The sequence below is a fragment of the Dama dama genome, chromosome 5 (genome assembly GCF_033118175.1).
Source record: "Dama dama isolate Ldn47 chromosome 5, ASM3311817v1, whole genome shotgun sequence".
Classification (NCBI taxonomy): Eukaryota; Metazoa; Chordata; class Mammalia; order Artiodactyla; family Cervidae; genus Dama; species Dama dama.
In genome coordinates, this window is record NC_083685.1 from 117,234,028 (window position 1) to 117,249,874 (window position 15,847).

The 15,847-nt window shown below is 55.7% G+C and overlaps 1 protein-coding gene across 5 annotated transcripts; it reads right to left on the reverse strand.

The window, feature by feature from the left end:
• Positions 1 to 1,603: 1,603 nt before the first annotated feature.
• On the reverse strand, positions 1,604 to 15,518 carry LOC133057616 (transmembrane ascorbate-dependent reductase CYB561). 5 transcript variants are annotated; one of them, XM_061144326.1, is made up of 6 exons: positions 15,357 to 15,518; positions 5,373 to 5,590; positions 4,259 to 4,357; positions 3,930 to 4,033; positions 3,629 to 3,786; positions 1,604 to 3,480 (listed from the first exon to the last, which is right to left on the reverse strand). In XM_061144326.1, the coding sequence occupies exons 2-6, from the start codon at positions 5,575 to 5,577 to the stop codon at positions 3,288 to 3,290; spliced, it is 759 nt and encodes a 252-aa protein (XP_061000309.1). In that variant the 5' UTR covers positions 5,578 to 5,590; positions 15,357 to 15,518; the 3' UTR covers positions 1,604 to 3,287. The 5 variants fall into 5 exon arrangements, with proteins under 5 accessions (XP_061000309.1, XP_061000307.1, XP_061000312.1 ...); XM_061144324.1 differs by lacking the exon at positions 15,357 to 15,518 and adding an exon at positions 14,381 to 14,460; XM_061144329.1 differs by lacking the exon at positions 15,357 to 15,518 and adding an exon at positions 14,381 to 14,442 and having other exon boundaries at positions 5,373 to 5,587.
• Between the last annotated feature and the right edge of the window lie 329 nt (positions 15,519 to 15,847).

Here is a 15,847-nt window from a genome sequence, read left to right on the forward strand (position 1 = left end):
CTTTCCTTAAGGACAGAGTCATGGGTTTTTCCCACCCAGCTGTGACCTGTCTGCCTGCTTCAGGGACAAGCAAGGAAGGAGACCACTTCCTCCCAACACCAGACTGTGATGAACAAACATTTCTGCTGTGTTTCTACATCCATTTCCCTCAAAGCACCCAACTGGGGAAACAAGAACACCATGTGTGCGGTCATCCCAGTCTGGATGCTAGAGCTGCCTTTAAAGAGCGGAGAACTCTGGAAGCTCAGCCTGAGCAGAAAAGATAAGTGGCTAAGTGGCTGGGAGGGGGGAAAAAACAGATTTTTCAGGATTCCTGAGGCAGTGGATGAAAGGTAAAAGGAATTCCTATGAAGCTAATTCTGAACAGCTGTTGGCTCTGAACCAGACTAAAGAGCCACTCAAGCAGCAGGAAGCACTGCCCCCAGTACACTCCTGTAGGTCTTCCCCTTGCTGTTTTCATTCCCTGACAGGTGCTCTTTGTAGTCTGACACACCACTGTGCACATATGCACGTGGGCGGTCACACTCCCACAGGCCGAGGCTGAGTGGAAACGTAGCATCCTCTTCTTTCACCTTTAAAAATGCGAGCTCCGAAGTTGTGTTCCTTCGGAGACACAACTGTGCCATGGGCAAGAGAATTCTGTGACCTCTCGGGGTTCCCAACCCAGTGGGAAGGTGATCTCCCTTGGAGAGAGAGGCAGCCTGGAATCTGGCATCGTTTGAATATTCAAGCACAGAGACCCTTAAAATTCAGAAGCTGGTGCAGAAGCCATAAGAGATGGCACACGCACTGGGTCAGGATGCCTCTGCCCTTGCAGACAGCCACCCCTGAACCTGACCGCGAGGTCACCTCATGGCATGCAGCAGGCCACACAGTACATGTTCAGGCTGCTAAGCAGGTGAAGGTCCACACAGACCCCTGATTCAGGAGGCTCTACAGATGGATCAAGCAAAGACCTCTCAAGCTCTGGCCCAGACACGCTAAACACCAGATTTGATACAGAAAAGAAAGTGCTAAGAAGTAAGAATCCATGTCACCAAAGGATGACTTCACCTTATCAGAGGATGTGCTGTAGGGTCCCTTCAACAGTGAGCCCCCGAGTAAGTTTCCATTAAGTGACAGGAGCACGTGGTGCATCCTGGTGAGATCTGAGGTCACACCCAGCTTCGTTGGAAACACATTTGCCCGACCCTCAGGGATTGATCTAAAGTGGAATCTCAGCTTGTTCTCAAAGCTTTGCTCCTCTTCTTAAGAAATGAAGAGACATATTTTTATTTATTTTTTTGAGACATTTTTAAAACAAAAAAGGTTAATGGAATATGCAGGGCAACTTCTTGCCAAGGTCGCATCAGGCTCTAGCGGTTCTACCCCCCAGGACACCCTGTCTGGGAAGAGAATTTCTCTAGCCCTTTGGAAGAGCCTCCCTCACTGGGTCCAGAGTGAGGACCATTTCAGAGCCCGTAGTGCTCTGAAGTGATAAACAGCATGAGTCACTTTCTGCGCCCAGCCTGGGGATATGCAGTTTCTCTCGACCCTGGTAGGCAAACTTCACGTATCTGCTGAAAGAGCAGGCTCCTTTTACTGCCACAGGAAATGAAGATAACAGGACAGAGATCTGCCGTAGACATTTATTGAATCATCTGTTGTACCAGCACTACACTGTACTTCATTGAAGATTGGCCACAGGCAAAATGAAACAAGCCACCACGGATCAGCTTGGCTGGGGCGGGGGGCGGCGGGGGGCGTTTTTGGCTCATTAGTTATCCGGCATATGCTTTGGCAAACAGGCCAGTGTTCAGACTTTTTTTTTTTTTTTTTGCAAATCCAAGGTTCTGTTTCTCTCTGTGCCGTTCTGCCAAGGGAGATACACAGTCCAACCTGGTAGTTGGTCTAAGGTGGAGTTTTCCCACGGGTAAACATCCTATAGCAGGTGATCAAAGAACAGGGTAAACGGCGTGGGGGTGGGGGGGCAGCTGCAGCAGAGCCGGGAGCACCCATGGGGTGCAGGTGGGGAGCAGGCAGCCCTGCTGGGGAGGGCGCCCACCACCGCCGCCTGCCCTGAGGAGCGGCATCGCCTGAGGCAAGACCCACGGCAGAGGCCAAGTTGTAGGAATCTGAGTATTAGAGGCGATAAGCCCCCTTTCTCCAAGGCAGCATTTAGCTGGGAGAGGCAGCTGCTGAAAAACGGTAGTCAGAACTTGAAATTTTATTAATGTCTTAAGTCAACTCTGTCTTGTCTGAAACTGCGTCATGTTCCTCAAAGCCCAGAAAATGAGGAAAACAGGAGACAGCATTTGCCAAGCCCAAGAAGCACAGATCAATGCTCTAATCATGTTATTTCTAGACCAAAGGCAAACAGCGACTCAGCTAACAGCGTTACACACTCACGGGGTTGCGGGGGGGAGGGGGGGGGATTAATCTGATTCCGTCTTGGTCCCAACTTCCTGCAAAGACCCACCGCAGGTAGGAGAGGAGGAGACCGTCCTCCCGAACCCTCCTCATGGAAACCGAAAGGGGGCTCCTTATCCTTTTCTAGCGGCAGCTTTTGGTTTAACGGGGAAAGGCCTGTGCCCTCTTGTCAGAGCAGCCTCCCGTGAGCTCCGAGGGTCAGGAGCAGAGGCCTGGGCCCTCGGGGACAGAAGCCCCTGCAGGTGGCCCAGCGCCCCTCCCGCCCCCAGGCCCACCTCCAGCCTCTTCTCTGGGCTGCCCTCTGAAGGGGCTCAGGGCAGGTTTGTCCCAAGTCTATGGCCCCCAAGGCAAGCCGCCCCGGGGCTAAAGGGTTAAAGAAAGGGAAGGCTCCAGAACGCAGCTGGGCCTTAGCCTGGGTCCAGAGAGTCCCAGGGAGTCCCTCCCCTCTCCTGGGGAACCTGGCCCTGACACCAGCATATTTCACATATAATGTCACTAGCTCCGCTGCCAGAGGCTGGGCCCCTTCAGAGCGCCGGTCCTCCGGGCCGCAAGACTCCTGGCAGGAGTTCGGGGTCACACAAAGCAAGTCTCAGCTTCGCTGCGGCCTCGAGGAGGGAGCGCCCCCCACTCTCGGACCCATTTAGGCCCAGAGCCTTACCCAAAGCCGCTCCATCTGAGGAAGGAAGTCGGGTGGCAACAGGGGCGGGGGGACGCGTGCTCAGGACTAACAACGGCAGCAGCCGCAGCGCGGGGCGGGACGCGGAGGGGGCCTGAACCCCGAAAATCTGCACTCAAGGAGCAGGACTGCCCCCACCCCCCACCTCCGCTGTGCCCAGCCCTGCCCGGACCCTCAGCGGTGGTTGCGGGACGGACCCCCGTCACTGGGAGCTGGGGCTGTCGCCCTCCGTCAGCGTCTTGAAGTCCATGGAGAGCGCTTGCTCTTCCGCCTGGAGGGGCCGCTTCCAGTCGGCGCGGGTCAGGATGTAGAGCACGACCGTGGCGAAGGCGGCCAGCAGCAGGCCCAGCACGTTGGCCAGGACGCCCTCGGGCTCGAACGTGCTGTACTTGGTCCTGCGGGGTTGGGGCGCCGCCCTTAGGCCCAGAGCTGTGCGCCCCAGCCGGAAAGCCGCCCTGGGGTCCCAAGCCCGCGCCCGCCGCCCCCCGGGAGAAAAGCCCCGCTCGGCGGCCCCGCACAGAGCCGCCGGGAGGGGGCGCTCACCCGAGCTCGAACAGAAGCGCCTCCTTCAGGCCCAGCAGGGCGGTGGCCACCGAGAGCAGGAAGATGGCGGCGCCGAAGAAGACGTGCTGGGGCCGGTAGCGGCTCCGCAGGGAAAACGAGGCGCCCGGGAACAGGAAGAAGCTAAAGCCCACGAGCCACTGGGAGGAAAGGCGAGGTGCTGCCGGAGCCCGAGCTGCGCCCGCTCCGCGCAGCCCGGGGACGCCCCGGGCGCACACCTGGCCACGGCCTGTCCGGGCCCTGCTCCCCGCCCCTCCCCGCCGCCGTGGGGCCGAGGACTCACCTGCACGAAGAAGAGCGCGAAGACCAGGATGCCGCACCAGCTATGTAGGCTGTACAGGTCGGCGTAGCCCTCCTTCCTGTGGTGGTCGAACACCGCCACCAGGCCTGGCGGGAGGCGGGGGGCGCGTGAGGACAAGGCCGACGGGGACGGAGGGGATGCGGTGACCCGAGGGAAACCTGCCTGGCCGGGACTTCTGGGCTCCAGTCCCGGCTCGGTGGCTGCCAACACCCAGTGTCCCTGCCTGGGGGGGTGGGGGGGACTGGAGAGTGAAGCAGCTACTTCCCCAAGTCAGCAGAGGTGGAGGAAGGGCGCGCCGGCCCCCAACTCACCCACCAAGGCGATGACGAAGGCGAAGACGTGCAGCAGCCCGTGCAGGACTTTGGTGGTGCGTTTGGCCTCATTCCTGAAGACGCGGTAAACCAGCAGGGCTTGTGGACCGTAAGAAAGGGAAGGTCAGCGCGCTAACCCCAGCCTGCAGCCCTCCGGCCAGGGCAGCGAGGAGACACACCCCCGGCTGAAGAGGGGACCTGAGTCTAGGGCTTGTCCAGGTACCCCAGCCACAGGAACCGGGAAGGAAGCAAGGCTCCTGTGCCCTCCCGCCCCCCACCCCGCCCCTTCTTATCAGCTGTCCCCAGGTATTCCAGGCTGTGTTTTAGGCTCATCAAGCAGGCAGTCCAAGGTGCCACGTACTTCTGAGTTCACCCCTGAGCTTTGATGGTCCTCAGTTTGTCCAGCACTGAAGCCTGATCACATATCCACTACTTTTAGCAAGCAGGCTCCCTGGTTGGGAAACCCCTGGTTCTCAAAGCAGAACCTTGTGATCCCAAGTGAATTCCCCCTCTTCCTGCTGAGGTGGTCAGGGCCAGGGGGCCTGGGGAACACCTCTTAGGAGTCTGCTGCTGAAGGGGTTGCTGACACCGGGACCACCATGAGGAAGAATGCATAGATCCAGCTTTCTTGATGCTAGAAGGCCATGGCCCCCTGGCTTTGAGGCAGAGTGCGTGGCCAACCACAGGCTGGATCCTACCCCAGAGAGAGGAGCTCTAGCTCTGCCAAGTTCATCATCTCCCCAGACACACACACACACACACACACGCTATCTTACTCACAGCCCAACACACACACACACAGTCTTGCACACACACACACACACACACGCTATCTTACTCACAGCCCAACACACACACACACAGTCTTGCACACACACACAGTCTTGCTCACCGCCCAGCCCCTGGGCCTCCCTATATGAAGCACACACACCCTTGGATGCTCCTTGCTGAAGCACGAGGTGAAAGAGCTGGGAGAGAAGTCAGAAAGGAGTTGCCACCGAGCAGCCTCGGGGGGCCCTGATTTGGATTCCCAGTGTCCCCAGGCTCTGAGCCAGCTTCCGGGGTGAAAGGGTCCCTCAAACCCGCTCCCAGGTGGTGTCAGCCAGAGACTCACCATCTCCCTGCAGGAAGACCAGGCCTATGATCATGCAGAGGGGGTGCACGTTGAACTGTAGGGCGCTTTCCCAGGCAATGCCGCCTCGGTACACACCAAGCCAGGCGCCCGTCGTGGCCACCACAGTCAGGCCCAGCAGCTGGGAGAAGGCCACGTGGTAGGGCAGCGCCCCGGGGGCGGGTGCTGGGCTGGCAGGGCCCTCCATGCTGAGGCGGCTACTGCGGAGAAGGTGGCAGAGCTCAGAAGAATGGCTCACAGCTTCCAAAGATACGCCCCAAAGATACGCCCCATGCCTGGCCCTGCCGCCTCCCTCTCAGCCCACTTCCCTGGCCTCTGTGCTCTTGTAGCCAGCGCCCAACGGGAGGGGCCTGGCTTCCTGCAGAACCGGACCGCACCTGGCTGCACTTCCACCTGCAATGAGGGTGCAAATCAAGGTCCTCCACGTTCTGGGCAGAGCGGGAGGGCCCCATAGCAGTGCTTTCTGTTTCATGAAGCCCTGCGTTTTCTCAAGTCAGGTTCATGGGTAAAATACAAAGAAGTAAGCACATTCCTTGAAGATGCAGGAATTTTTCCTCCAGATGAACCATAAAGGGCACCTGGGGTGAGAAATGGGAGCCTGACTCCCCCTTGCCTGCTGTTTCAGCCCCAGCCCCAGGTGAGAGAAGTCCTGCTGACAGGGCAGCCCCCAGCAGCGTGGCAGCAGCCAGTGGAGGGATGTGCTCTGAGCTGCTTCGCCAGGAAGGACCTGGGAGACAGGAGCCTTCAAGCAGCCCTTTGCCTTCCTGCCTCCACCTGCTCCTCCCGGCCACACCTGGCGCAGTGGGCCTGCACTGCTCCCAGGCCATGCTTCCTGAACTGAGCCCTCCAAGGTAAGACCAGACTCCTGGGGTCACGTAGCTCACAAGGACCCGGTGAGAGAGCATGCGTGTCACCGCTCCATCCAGCAGACAAGGAATGGGGGCAGGAGGGAGGGGAGAGGTCTCAGTGGGGCTTGGGGAAGCCAAGCTCAGGGACCAGTGGGAGGCATTTCCTGGCTCCTCTGCGCAGTCCTTGGTGTCGCCAAAGCCAAGCCCCAGCTCCAAAAGGCCTGTGTGCCAGCTCTTCACCCGGAACCTGCTGGTTCTTCCCACACTCGGGCGGGAGTGGCAGCCAGGGGGGATGGGAGGAAAGGAGGCAGTGGATAAGCAAGTATAGCCTCGGTGCCAGCGTCCTGTGGCCACAGAAAGGCTGCGCCAGGGCTCCCAGAGGGCCCAGCACTCCATTCCCCTGGCTCACCTCTTTCACTACCCCAGCCTCTCCCAGTGGCCCTGGAGACACCCTCCTTCTCCTTATTACCTGCAGAGAACAGCAGCTGAGCAGAGAGGTTTGACTAATACGTTGTGGGATCCCTCCTAATCCGTACTTGAGCCAGTGGGTTTCCTGGTGGCTCATAGAGTAAAGAATCTGCCAGCAAACCTAGGTTCAGTCCCTGGGTGGGGAAGATCCCCTGGAGAAGAAAATGGCTACCCACTCCAGTATTCTCGCCTGGAGAATCCCATGGACAGAGGAGCCTGGTAGCTACAGTCCGTGGGCTCGCAAACAGTCAGACGCCACTGAGCGACTGACTTTCCACTTTCACTGTTCACCCTCTACCCTGCGCAGCTCAAGAGAGCTAGTGTCCGGTCGATCAGGCCGTGTCCTCCTGGTGAGCGGGCCGTCTTTACCCCCACTTCCCTCTGCCACCTTGGACTACTGTCGGCAATGCCACCGTTTTTTAAAGGGGGGCGGGGGGTGGGCAGGCAGTGTTGTTAACCCACTGCCTGTAGTAAAATACAGATAAGCAAAAAAAAACCAAAACAGAGAAATTACGAGTAATCAATGTTTTGATTTGTATCCTTTTCATACTTTCTTTTACAGAAACATGACCATACCAATTTCTAACCTTTTTTCACTTAATTCTAGACCACGCACATCTTTTCGTTTCAGTGAACATACATCCACATCATGGTTGTCTTATTACACGACAGTTTCATATTTTAACCAATCCCCTATCTCCTGTTAAATATTTAGCCAGGTTTCAACTTTTCACCAAGTAAGCAACACTATGTTCTCATCTCTGCACACCTGTCTTAATTCCTAAATGGGATCCTGAGCAAGGGCTAGGTTCTTTTTTTAGATTTTGGATACATTCTGTCAAAACACCTTCCCGAAGCACCCCCATTGCAGGTGGGAACACCTGCTTCCAGAAGCCCTGGACACAGTGATGCCACCCTTCAGGAACTCCTGCTTGCTCATCTGTCACCTCGACCCCTACACTGGAGGCTGCTGAAACTACTGCCAGTCTGCCTCTCCTCCAAATTTCAACCCCATTTCTAGCTGTCCACTAACACCCCTACCTTGACATCCCCCAAGCACTTCAAGGTCAGCACATCCAAAGCCACATTGCTCTCCTGACCTCCCAGGTCACCAGTGTGGCCGTCTCCCCCAGGTCTCACCATCACTTCCCTCCCAGCCACCTTCATTGCCACCACCCAGCAGGGCCTGGAACTTCTGCCCCCATCTCCCTACCCTCCTCGGCCTGCCTGACCCTCAGGGACGGACAGAGCCAGCTTCCCAGTCGTGCTGCCCTCCAGGCACAAAGGGCCGCCAACACATGATGGTCAAACGCCAACTCCCCATCTGATCCCGTCCAGGTTTCCACCCGCAGCCGCCACCCTTTTCCTGCCAAGTCCACTGGGAGGAGATGCTCCCGGGCCACGGCTCTGACAGCACAACCTGGTGGTAATCCCTCCACCTCACGCTCTCCCACGCTTCGCCCCACGACCTGAAATGGGCGTTTTGTTCACCCCTTTGTCCCCTCCTCTGTGTCCCCAAGGCTGGCCTAGGGCGTACTTACCCCGGTCCTGCCCAGCGCTAAGCCCACGTGGGCCTCCCTGCTTCGGAGCCCTGTGAGCTCCCTGCAGGCAGGGACTGCGTCCGCCTCCCCCTTGGGTGTCCTCAGGGATCTGATCCCTTGCGCTGACTCCAACAGGAAAACTGTTCTGAATAAAGAGATGCTGTCCTCCTCTCCTTTATTAGATTCCTCTTGAGAGCCCGGGGCACAGTCAGAATCTGATTAGCTCTGAATTAGAAAGAACGGAAAGAATGGGCTCTGCCCCAGCCGACCTGCCAGTCTGCCCGCCCATTAGATGGAGAGGACAGAGGGGGGCTCAGGGCTGCAGGGAACGGCACTCCTGGGTCCTGAGCCGCTCCGCCGTGACGCAAGCCACAGCCAGCTTTTTCCCTTCCCAAGCTGTCTCATCATGAGATGGGCAGAAGTGGGAGTTCTCTTCTTAGCCATGGCACTCTGATTTATAATAAGAAATGTATGCAACAGAGCGTCTAAAACCCTAGGAATTTTCAATGTGAAGAAAGTCGTAAATGTTTCTTTTGTTATGTTAATATTACATTATGTTAATAAAGCCCCTAGGAAACTGGGGAATGGTTACCAGGGGAACCAACCTCAGGACTGGAGGGTTGGAACTTTCAGTCCCGCCCTTGACCTCTGGGGAGGGAGCGGGGCTGGAGATTGGGTTCAGCCAGGAATGTCCAATGATTTAATCAGTTGGGCTTGTATAACGAAGCCTCCTTGAACCCCCAAAGGGCAGGGTTTGGAGAGCTCCTGGGTTGGTGAACGCATCCTTCCTCGGGGACAAGCTTCAGTGCTCCAGACTCTTCCAGATCTTGCCCCACTTACCTCTTCATCTGGCTGGGATTTTTTTTAATAATAAACCAGAAATGTAGCAAATTTCTCTGAGTTCTGTGAGCTGTTCTCCCAAATTAATTGAACCCGAGAAGGGGGTCATGGGAAGCTCTGATCTGTAGCCTGTTAGTCAGCAGCACAGGTGACAGACAGCCTGGACTTGCAGTTAGCATCTGAATGGGGTCAGGGGACAGTCTTGTGGGACTAAGCCCTTAACCTGTGAGATATAACCCTGTCTCCTGTTAGGTAGTGTCAGTGTTGAGTTAAACTGTAGGACAGGGACTTCCCTGGCAACCCAGTGGTTAAGACTTCAAGCTTCCAATGCAAAGGGTGCAGGTTTGATCCCTGGTTGGGGAACTAAGACTCTTCATGCTTCAAGCTGTGCCCGGGGGGGAAAAAAAAAAAAAAATTGTAGGACCCCCAGCAGCGTCTGCTGATGGAGACTCACTTGGTGGTGCTGAAAACACGTGGGAACAGTGTGATGACAAGACGTGGCTTTAATGTCCTCACTGAAAACTTCCTGAGTTCCCTTGGGAGTCTGAACCCCAGTGCTCTCAGCACCCCAGTGCTGTCTGCACCCCAGTGCTGTCTGCACCCTGAGGTGGTAGCCTGGAGATGTGAGCTTTTGTGCCTCAAGGGCGGGAGCCCTGCTCTACTCAGCTCTTCCTGAGTTCTCTCAGTCTTCACAGTAATCTGTGATAACAGGATTATTACCCCCATTTGACACGTGAGTAAATTGGGACTCAAAGAGGGTAATTAGTGAAAGTGAAGGTGTTAGTCACTCAGTCGTGTCCGACTCTTTGTGATCCCAAGGACTGTAGCCTGCCAGGCTCCTCTGTCCATGGAATTCTCCAGGCAAGAATACTGGAGTGGGGAGCCATTTGCTTCTCCAGGGGATCTTCCCAACCCAGGGATCAAAACCAGGTCTCCTACATTGTGGGCAGATCCTTTACCATCTGAGCCAGCAGAGAAGCCCAAGAGGATTTTGTTGCAGGTGATTTTGGGCAAGAGGATAAATGACTTGTCCAAAATCATCCGCAGCAAAGAACTGCTCAACTCAGTTGTTTATCAAGTGCCTGCAAAGCAGTTGCCACACTGCTGGACGCTGGAACATAGAGACAAGACATGGCCCCCGCCTTCCGGAGACTTGCAGACAAGATGCAGAGTAGAGGCAGATTCTAGAGTAAAAGGCCCCTGAGTAAACTCCGCTATGCACGCTGGATCCATGCTGGAGTGGCCATCCTCAGGGGAGGCCTGCTAGGGGTGTGGCTCTGCGCTTTCTAACGCCAGCAACTAGGCGAGAGTGGACAGCTTCCTCAGCACTGAAGCCAGGATTCAGAGGACCTGACTCTGCTCGGAAGCACGGCCCTGGGACAGCCTCTCCCTTGCCGTGCCATCCTCCTGGGCCCTCCTCAGCCCCTCGAGGACCCACTCTAAGGCAGCTCACACCCACCATGACTTCAAGCATTGGTGTTCCCCGTGGGCTTTCTGGGGAGAAAAGGCTACAGGAAGAAACAGGCGGGTTAGAGAGAAGAGGTGACGGGGACAGACTACTGCAGGATCTTCATGACAGCTGCTCCAGAGGCATCTCTCCTGGTTACTTCGCCCCAGTAACGAGGTATCCCAGAGGAAGTCAGAGATAAAGAATGACCATGGACTCACAGAAGCCTAAGCAGTTTCCCCTGTAGACCCTTCCAATCTGAAGGTGATTCTAAACCTGAGTATGAGGGATGACAGGAAAACACAAAGGAGAAAGGAACCTGTAGGTTCCCCTCAGCTGAACTCACAGCCAATAAGATCTAAGTGAAAAAAATCCAGATATACAGAAAAGACAAAGCATCGAGCAGATTCTGTGCTTCACGGAAAATGAGCTGAGACCCCTTCAGCAACGTGACTGCCTGTCATGTCTTCGGTTCAGTGTAACTGACAGCACATCTCTGCACAGATGGGCTGCTTCCAATGACGAGGGGTGCAGAGAAGATACTGCAAGGACTCCAGTTGGAATCCGGCTCACCCACAAACACGGGTGCATCTGCTACCCCTGAAATCAGTTGGGATTCACTCCCTAGTAAGCAAATGCCTTTGAATCCTAGCCCTGCATTTCCTTCTCCGGACCTTCCCTCTTTCCTAATGGTGGTACCTCAGAACACTGGCAGCTTTGGGGCCTCCTGTGTTCCCAGAGCAGCCATGCAGGCCGCAACGTCAAGGGCCTGGAAGCAGCCCACCTGCACCCCAAAGGCTTCCTTGGCCCACCAGACCAAGCGCCTGTGCGAGCTCGTGTGGGCCTTTACCCGCCTGCCCTCCTTCCCGTCAGAGCACAGGACGGGGATCTGGGGTCTCTGGCAGCTTCTGGAACCTCGGGCTGTGACGTCACCCCACCCTGCCCCCGCACACCTGCAGCCAGACCCCACTTAACTTGATCAACCAGGGCCAGGAGCTGCCTCAGGGTTTGAACGTGCCAACAAGCATCCCTCTCCCTCCCTGAGCCCGGGGGGCTTCACTGAAAGGCCACCAGGCCTAATCTCATTATGAGGACCAGACACCGCACACGTCCACAGCCTGGAAGCAGGAGCCTGGCCTGGCCACAGACCTTATCGGCAGCAGCGTTTTAATTGGGTTAGAAAAGATTTTGTTGGGGGTGATCTTTTCTTGGGTACAAGATCAATTGTCTTAGAATGTCCTCAAATGTGATGAAAGACAAGGCAAAATGAGGGCTGGGCTGTTAGATGGGGCCCTTTCTTACCACTGGCACCCAAGTAATCCCCAGGAAGGAAGCTTGAGGTCAGACACCGAGCCCAGTTCTCCATTAGGTCCCCCAGCTCAGTGTCAGGGCTCTCAGTACTTGTAGGGACTCACAAAAAAAGGTGTGGGTTTCTGTTAAAATCATAAGAAAAAACGAACTTCTAGGATTGAATAAAATATTTTAATTTTTAGTCCAGCCTGGATTATATTTGTCTTTATACTGATGTGATTGTAAAATACAATTCTATTTATTTATTTATTTTAATGGAGGAAGGAGCATGTCACAATGCAGCCCTGTTCAGATGGATGTGATTTCAAAGCCAGCCCCACTGTTCATGACAGGGAGCCAAGAGCCTTCTTTTTTTTTTTTTTTTCCCTTATATATTTTACTTTATTGTATACATATTAGATACATAGTTAAAAGGAATAAAAACCCTACTCTCTAGAGCATGAGACAAGAAATAGAACAAAGATTGGCACTATTATATAAACGGAATTCATGAACATAAATAGGTAATGTGATTTTTAACTATATTCATATTATGCAGTTTTAAAACTAATCTTTTACAATGACCAAATCCTTACTTGAAACTGTAGGGTTGATAAAGGATATATGCCACTTAAGTATTAGTTTGGAGACTTACAAAACAGTTTTAGTGGTGGTATTTATGTGTGAAAAGAGTCCTACTACTGTGTATGATTATCATGTTTTAGGAGACATGATTTAACAGTGAAGTGTTTATATTAACATTACAAGGAACAAATCAGTTTTAAGTTATTAGTTATTTTAGAAATACTACTTAAACTACAATGACATTTATGAAATAGTATATATTCCTTCTCTAATTCCATTTTAATAGTCTATATAAACTGTTATCAAACAAAGCAATGGAGTTAAAAACTTTTTAGCATTTTACATAGTCAAGTTAGAAAAGGAACTTAAGAAAGGAACTCAGATTTAAAGTTCCAAAGACCCATCAGCTATGAGCCCGATTCCTCTTCCAAAAGGTAGGGGCATGTTGAGATCCACCTTACTGGCCTGTAGCAAAGACGAAGCAGAATATGAACCAGGGCTAGCACACTGCCCGCCACATAGTAGGCATTCAGTTAAATAGCAACCTCACAAAAACTAAATCTTTTTCTAAGAGCACCTTAGGAAGAGGCACACATCAGAAGCTGTTGACACATGAGGTTTGGAGCTGTAAACAGCCAGATGGCAGCAGACAGCATGACCCCCTCTAATAAATCCACACCCCCACTTCTGCCTACCATGAATCCCCACACTGGGCAGAAAGCCCTGGATCTGGGGTGAATTCCTCCACCAGAATCTTCTAGCATTAGAACCACTTTGTATTAGAAGCCGCCCAAGGGAAGATGACGCAGGTAAGGAAGCAGTGGGACAAGCAAAGGCTCCACTCAGGTCCTGGAGGCCCCTCCTGCCCAGGGGTGGGGTGGGAGGTTGTAGCAGGCCTTTCTGTGTATGCGGCTCCCCTTGGCATTTACAAGTTGCCTGTATTTTCTGCCTCAATCCAATTACACAGAAGAAATCAAGATATGTATGAGAAGGTAGCAAAGCTTTGTGGGTTTTTTATTTGTTTTTGCTATGAAAACAAAGGAACAGAACCCAGATAAGATAGAGCTTCATTTAATGAGTCTTAGAAAATCGTCAAAGCCAAGGTGGCATGAGAGAGGAGAGGGGCAACCCGAAGGGAGAAAGACCTGGGGAGTGCCAGCCTCTAAAGATGTGGCTGGGACTTTGGGATCCACCTGGATCCTCCCCTCTGTGGTGCCCTAGGGTTCAGGGCAGGCAGGGGGGGCAGTGCCCCCTATACCCAGGTGTCAAAGGCAGCAGCAGATCCCTTCCTCCTCTTAGTTCTCCAACCCCTGTACCCACAGTTCAGGGCCTACCAAGGCCAACCCGAGGAGAAAGGATTTCCCAAAGGGGAGACTCCTGCTTGCCCACCAAGAGGCTGGGGGTGTTCCAGAAGAACAAGGAAGGGACCTCCTAGCTAGACACCTCACCCCAAAGGAAAGAGGCAGAGGGAGGGGGTCCCCGGCCACTAGAAGCAGTTCGGCAGCTCCATTTCAGGTTTCAAAAGCACAGTCGTGACAAATGTTGGTTGATGCACTTCTACCCTACCTAGCTTCTGGAATATGGCAAAACATTAGCCGTGCATCTATGCATAAACTTGGGGGTCCCCTGCCGCCCCGTTCTAACTTCCAAAGAGACGAGGCACAGAGGTAGACCGGGGCCAACGGCCGACAGCTCCAAGAAGGAGCGAGTTGAGCTCTTTACTCGCAGGCCGGGTGCAGGCCGGTTCCGTGGCTCAGAGCCCAGGGAAGCAGGTGCAGTGAGTCAGGTTGGCGGCGGGAGAGGACAGGAGAAAGACTGGCTGCGGCGCCAGGATCCTGGCCTGTTCCGGCGCGGGTGCGGTCCCGCCCCAGGCCCGGCACCCCTGAACCCACGGTGCCCCGGCACAGAGCCGGGCCCCCTCCCCATTCCCCGCCGAGGCCCGGCTCGCCCCCTCCGGCCCGGGCCGCCTACCTGGCCGGACGTCGGACCCGGACCTCGTCCTCGCTGCTCCGCGCCGCGCCGCCGAGTTGCCCACGAGCCGCCCGCGCCGCGCCCGGGCTGCCCCGCCGGTTCTGCCGGCCGCGCTACCACGTCGCCATGGCAACCGGGCGGCGGCGGCGGGTTGGCAGCCAGGCTGGCGACGCGGCGGGCGGAGGGCGCGGGGACCGGAAGTGCCCCGGCGGGTCCGCACCCGGGACCGGGACCGGCCCCCCATGGTGCCTGGTCTGGGGACAGGGCCCCGCCAGGCCCGAACCTTGACGCCGGCATGGCAGGGACTGCGGCGCGAGACCCGCGGCTACAGCGACCCGGCCTCCGGACCCGAGCTCGGGTAACCTTCGAAAGCGGGCCTCGCGACCTGGCTTCCGGGGTCCGGTGCGTTCGGGGGCGTACGGGGCTCTGCTGCCCCGCGGGTGCTGGGGCCGTCTAGTGTAGGCCGGACTCGGAGGCCGCGGGCGACGCTGAGCGGGGGTGGGCTGCCTGGTCCGCCTGGGCGGGACCCGGGGCAAGGCGGGAGGGGGAGTACCGGTGAACGGCCACCCTCCTCCGGCCTCGTCTCCGCGCTTCCAGATGCCCTCGCTCCACGCCCTTCCTTTCCCTCCCACCTTCCTCCCTCGCCCCGCCCAGGGCTCAGGTGGCCACTAGGTGTCAGACGTGGCCCAGGGCTCGGCCCTCCTCGCCACTCCCGCAACCCTGGGGACTCGCCCCTTCCTGGCAATCTGGAAGGTGGAGGTGTCACTCTGCAGGGAGGCTGGATTCACTGCCTCCCCAGTTCTGCAGCACCCAGACCCCTAACACATACACACACGTGCACACAGACACACACTAGGTGATGTGCCCCCTTTTCCCAAGCCAGGGACCTTTCCCAGACTATACCACCTGCCACCCCACCCACACCCATATACCCCACTCTCCCATCAGCAGCCTAAAGATAAATATCAGCTCTCACCAGTCTTTCACGAAGGTCTAGACCTTGCCACTGCAGCCTCCCCAGCCCCAGTGGCTAAGAGAGGAAGGAACCAAGGCCAAGACAGGGAGCCAGCCCCTAGCAGAGCCCCATCCAGGCCCCCCTATCCAGGAAGCGCTGAGAGTAGATAACAAGTCCAGCCCAGACTTTCTACAAGCTCAGAACAAAAGGTTCTTTCCTGTCCGATGCCTGGCACGACTCACCAAGCGCCTGGAGGTAGTAGTGAAATGGGGTTTCCTCCTATAGAGACCTGAAAGAGCCTCGGCGAAGGGACACCACCCCCACCCCCCGCCCCAGCACTGTGGGCTCCCCATGGGCCTGGCCAAGGTGGCCTTAGGGATCCAGTGCCTCCTTACAGATAGAATATGCTCTCAAGCCCTGACAAGACACCTAAGTGTGCCTGTTGCCCTGGGCACACCTTCTGATGAGGCAAATATGGCTGGTCCCACCCCCTCTGAGTGACCAAGCTTAAA

Bases quoted from the DNA above. Each gene is read 5' to 3' on its own strand.
- LOC133057616 (XM_061144326.1), bottom strand. From the start codon at position 5,577: ATGGAGGGCCCTGCCAGCCCAGCACCCGCCCCCGGGGCGCTGCCCTAC. The intron at 4,358-5,372 runs GTGAGTCTCTGG...ACGGTCCACAAG, and splicing joins GGTCTTCCTGCAGGGAGATG to CCCTGCTGGTTTACCGCGTC. The intron at 4,034-4,258 runs GTGAGTTGGGGG...GCCTCCCGCCAG, and splicing joins CTTCGTCATCGCCTTGGTGG to GCCTGGTGGCGGTGTTCGAC.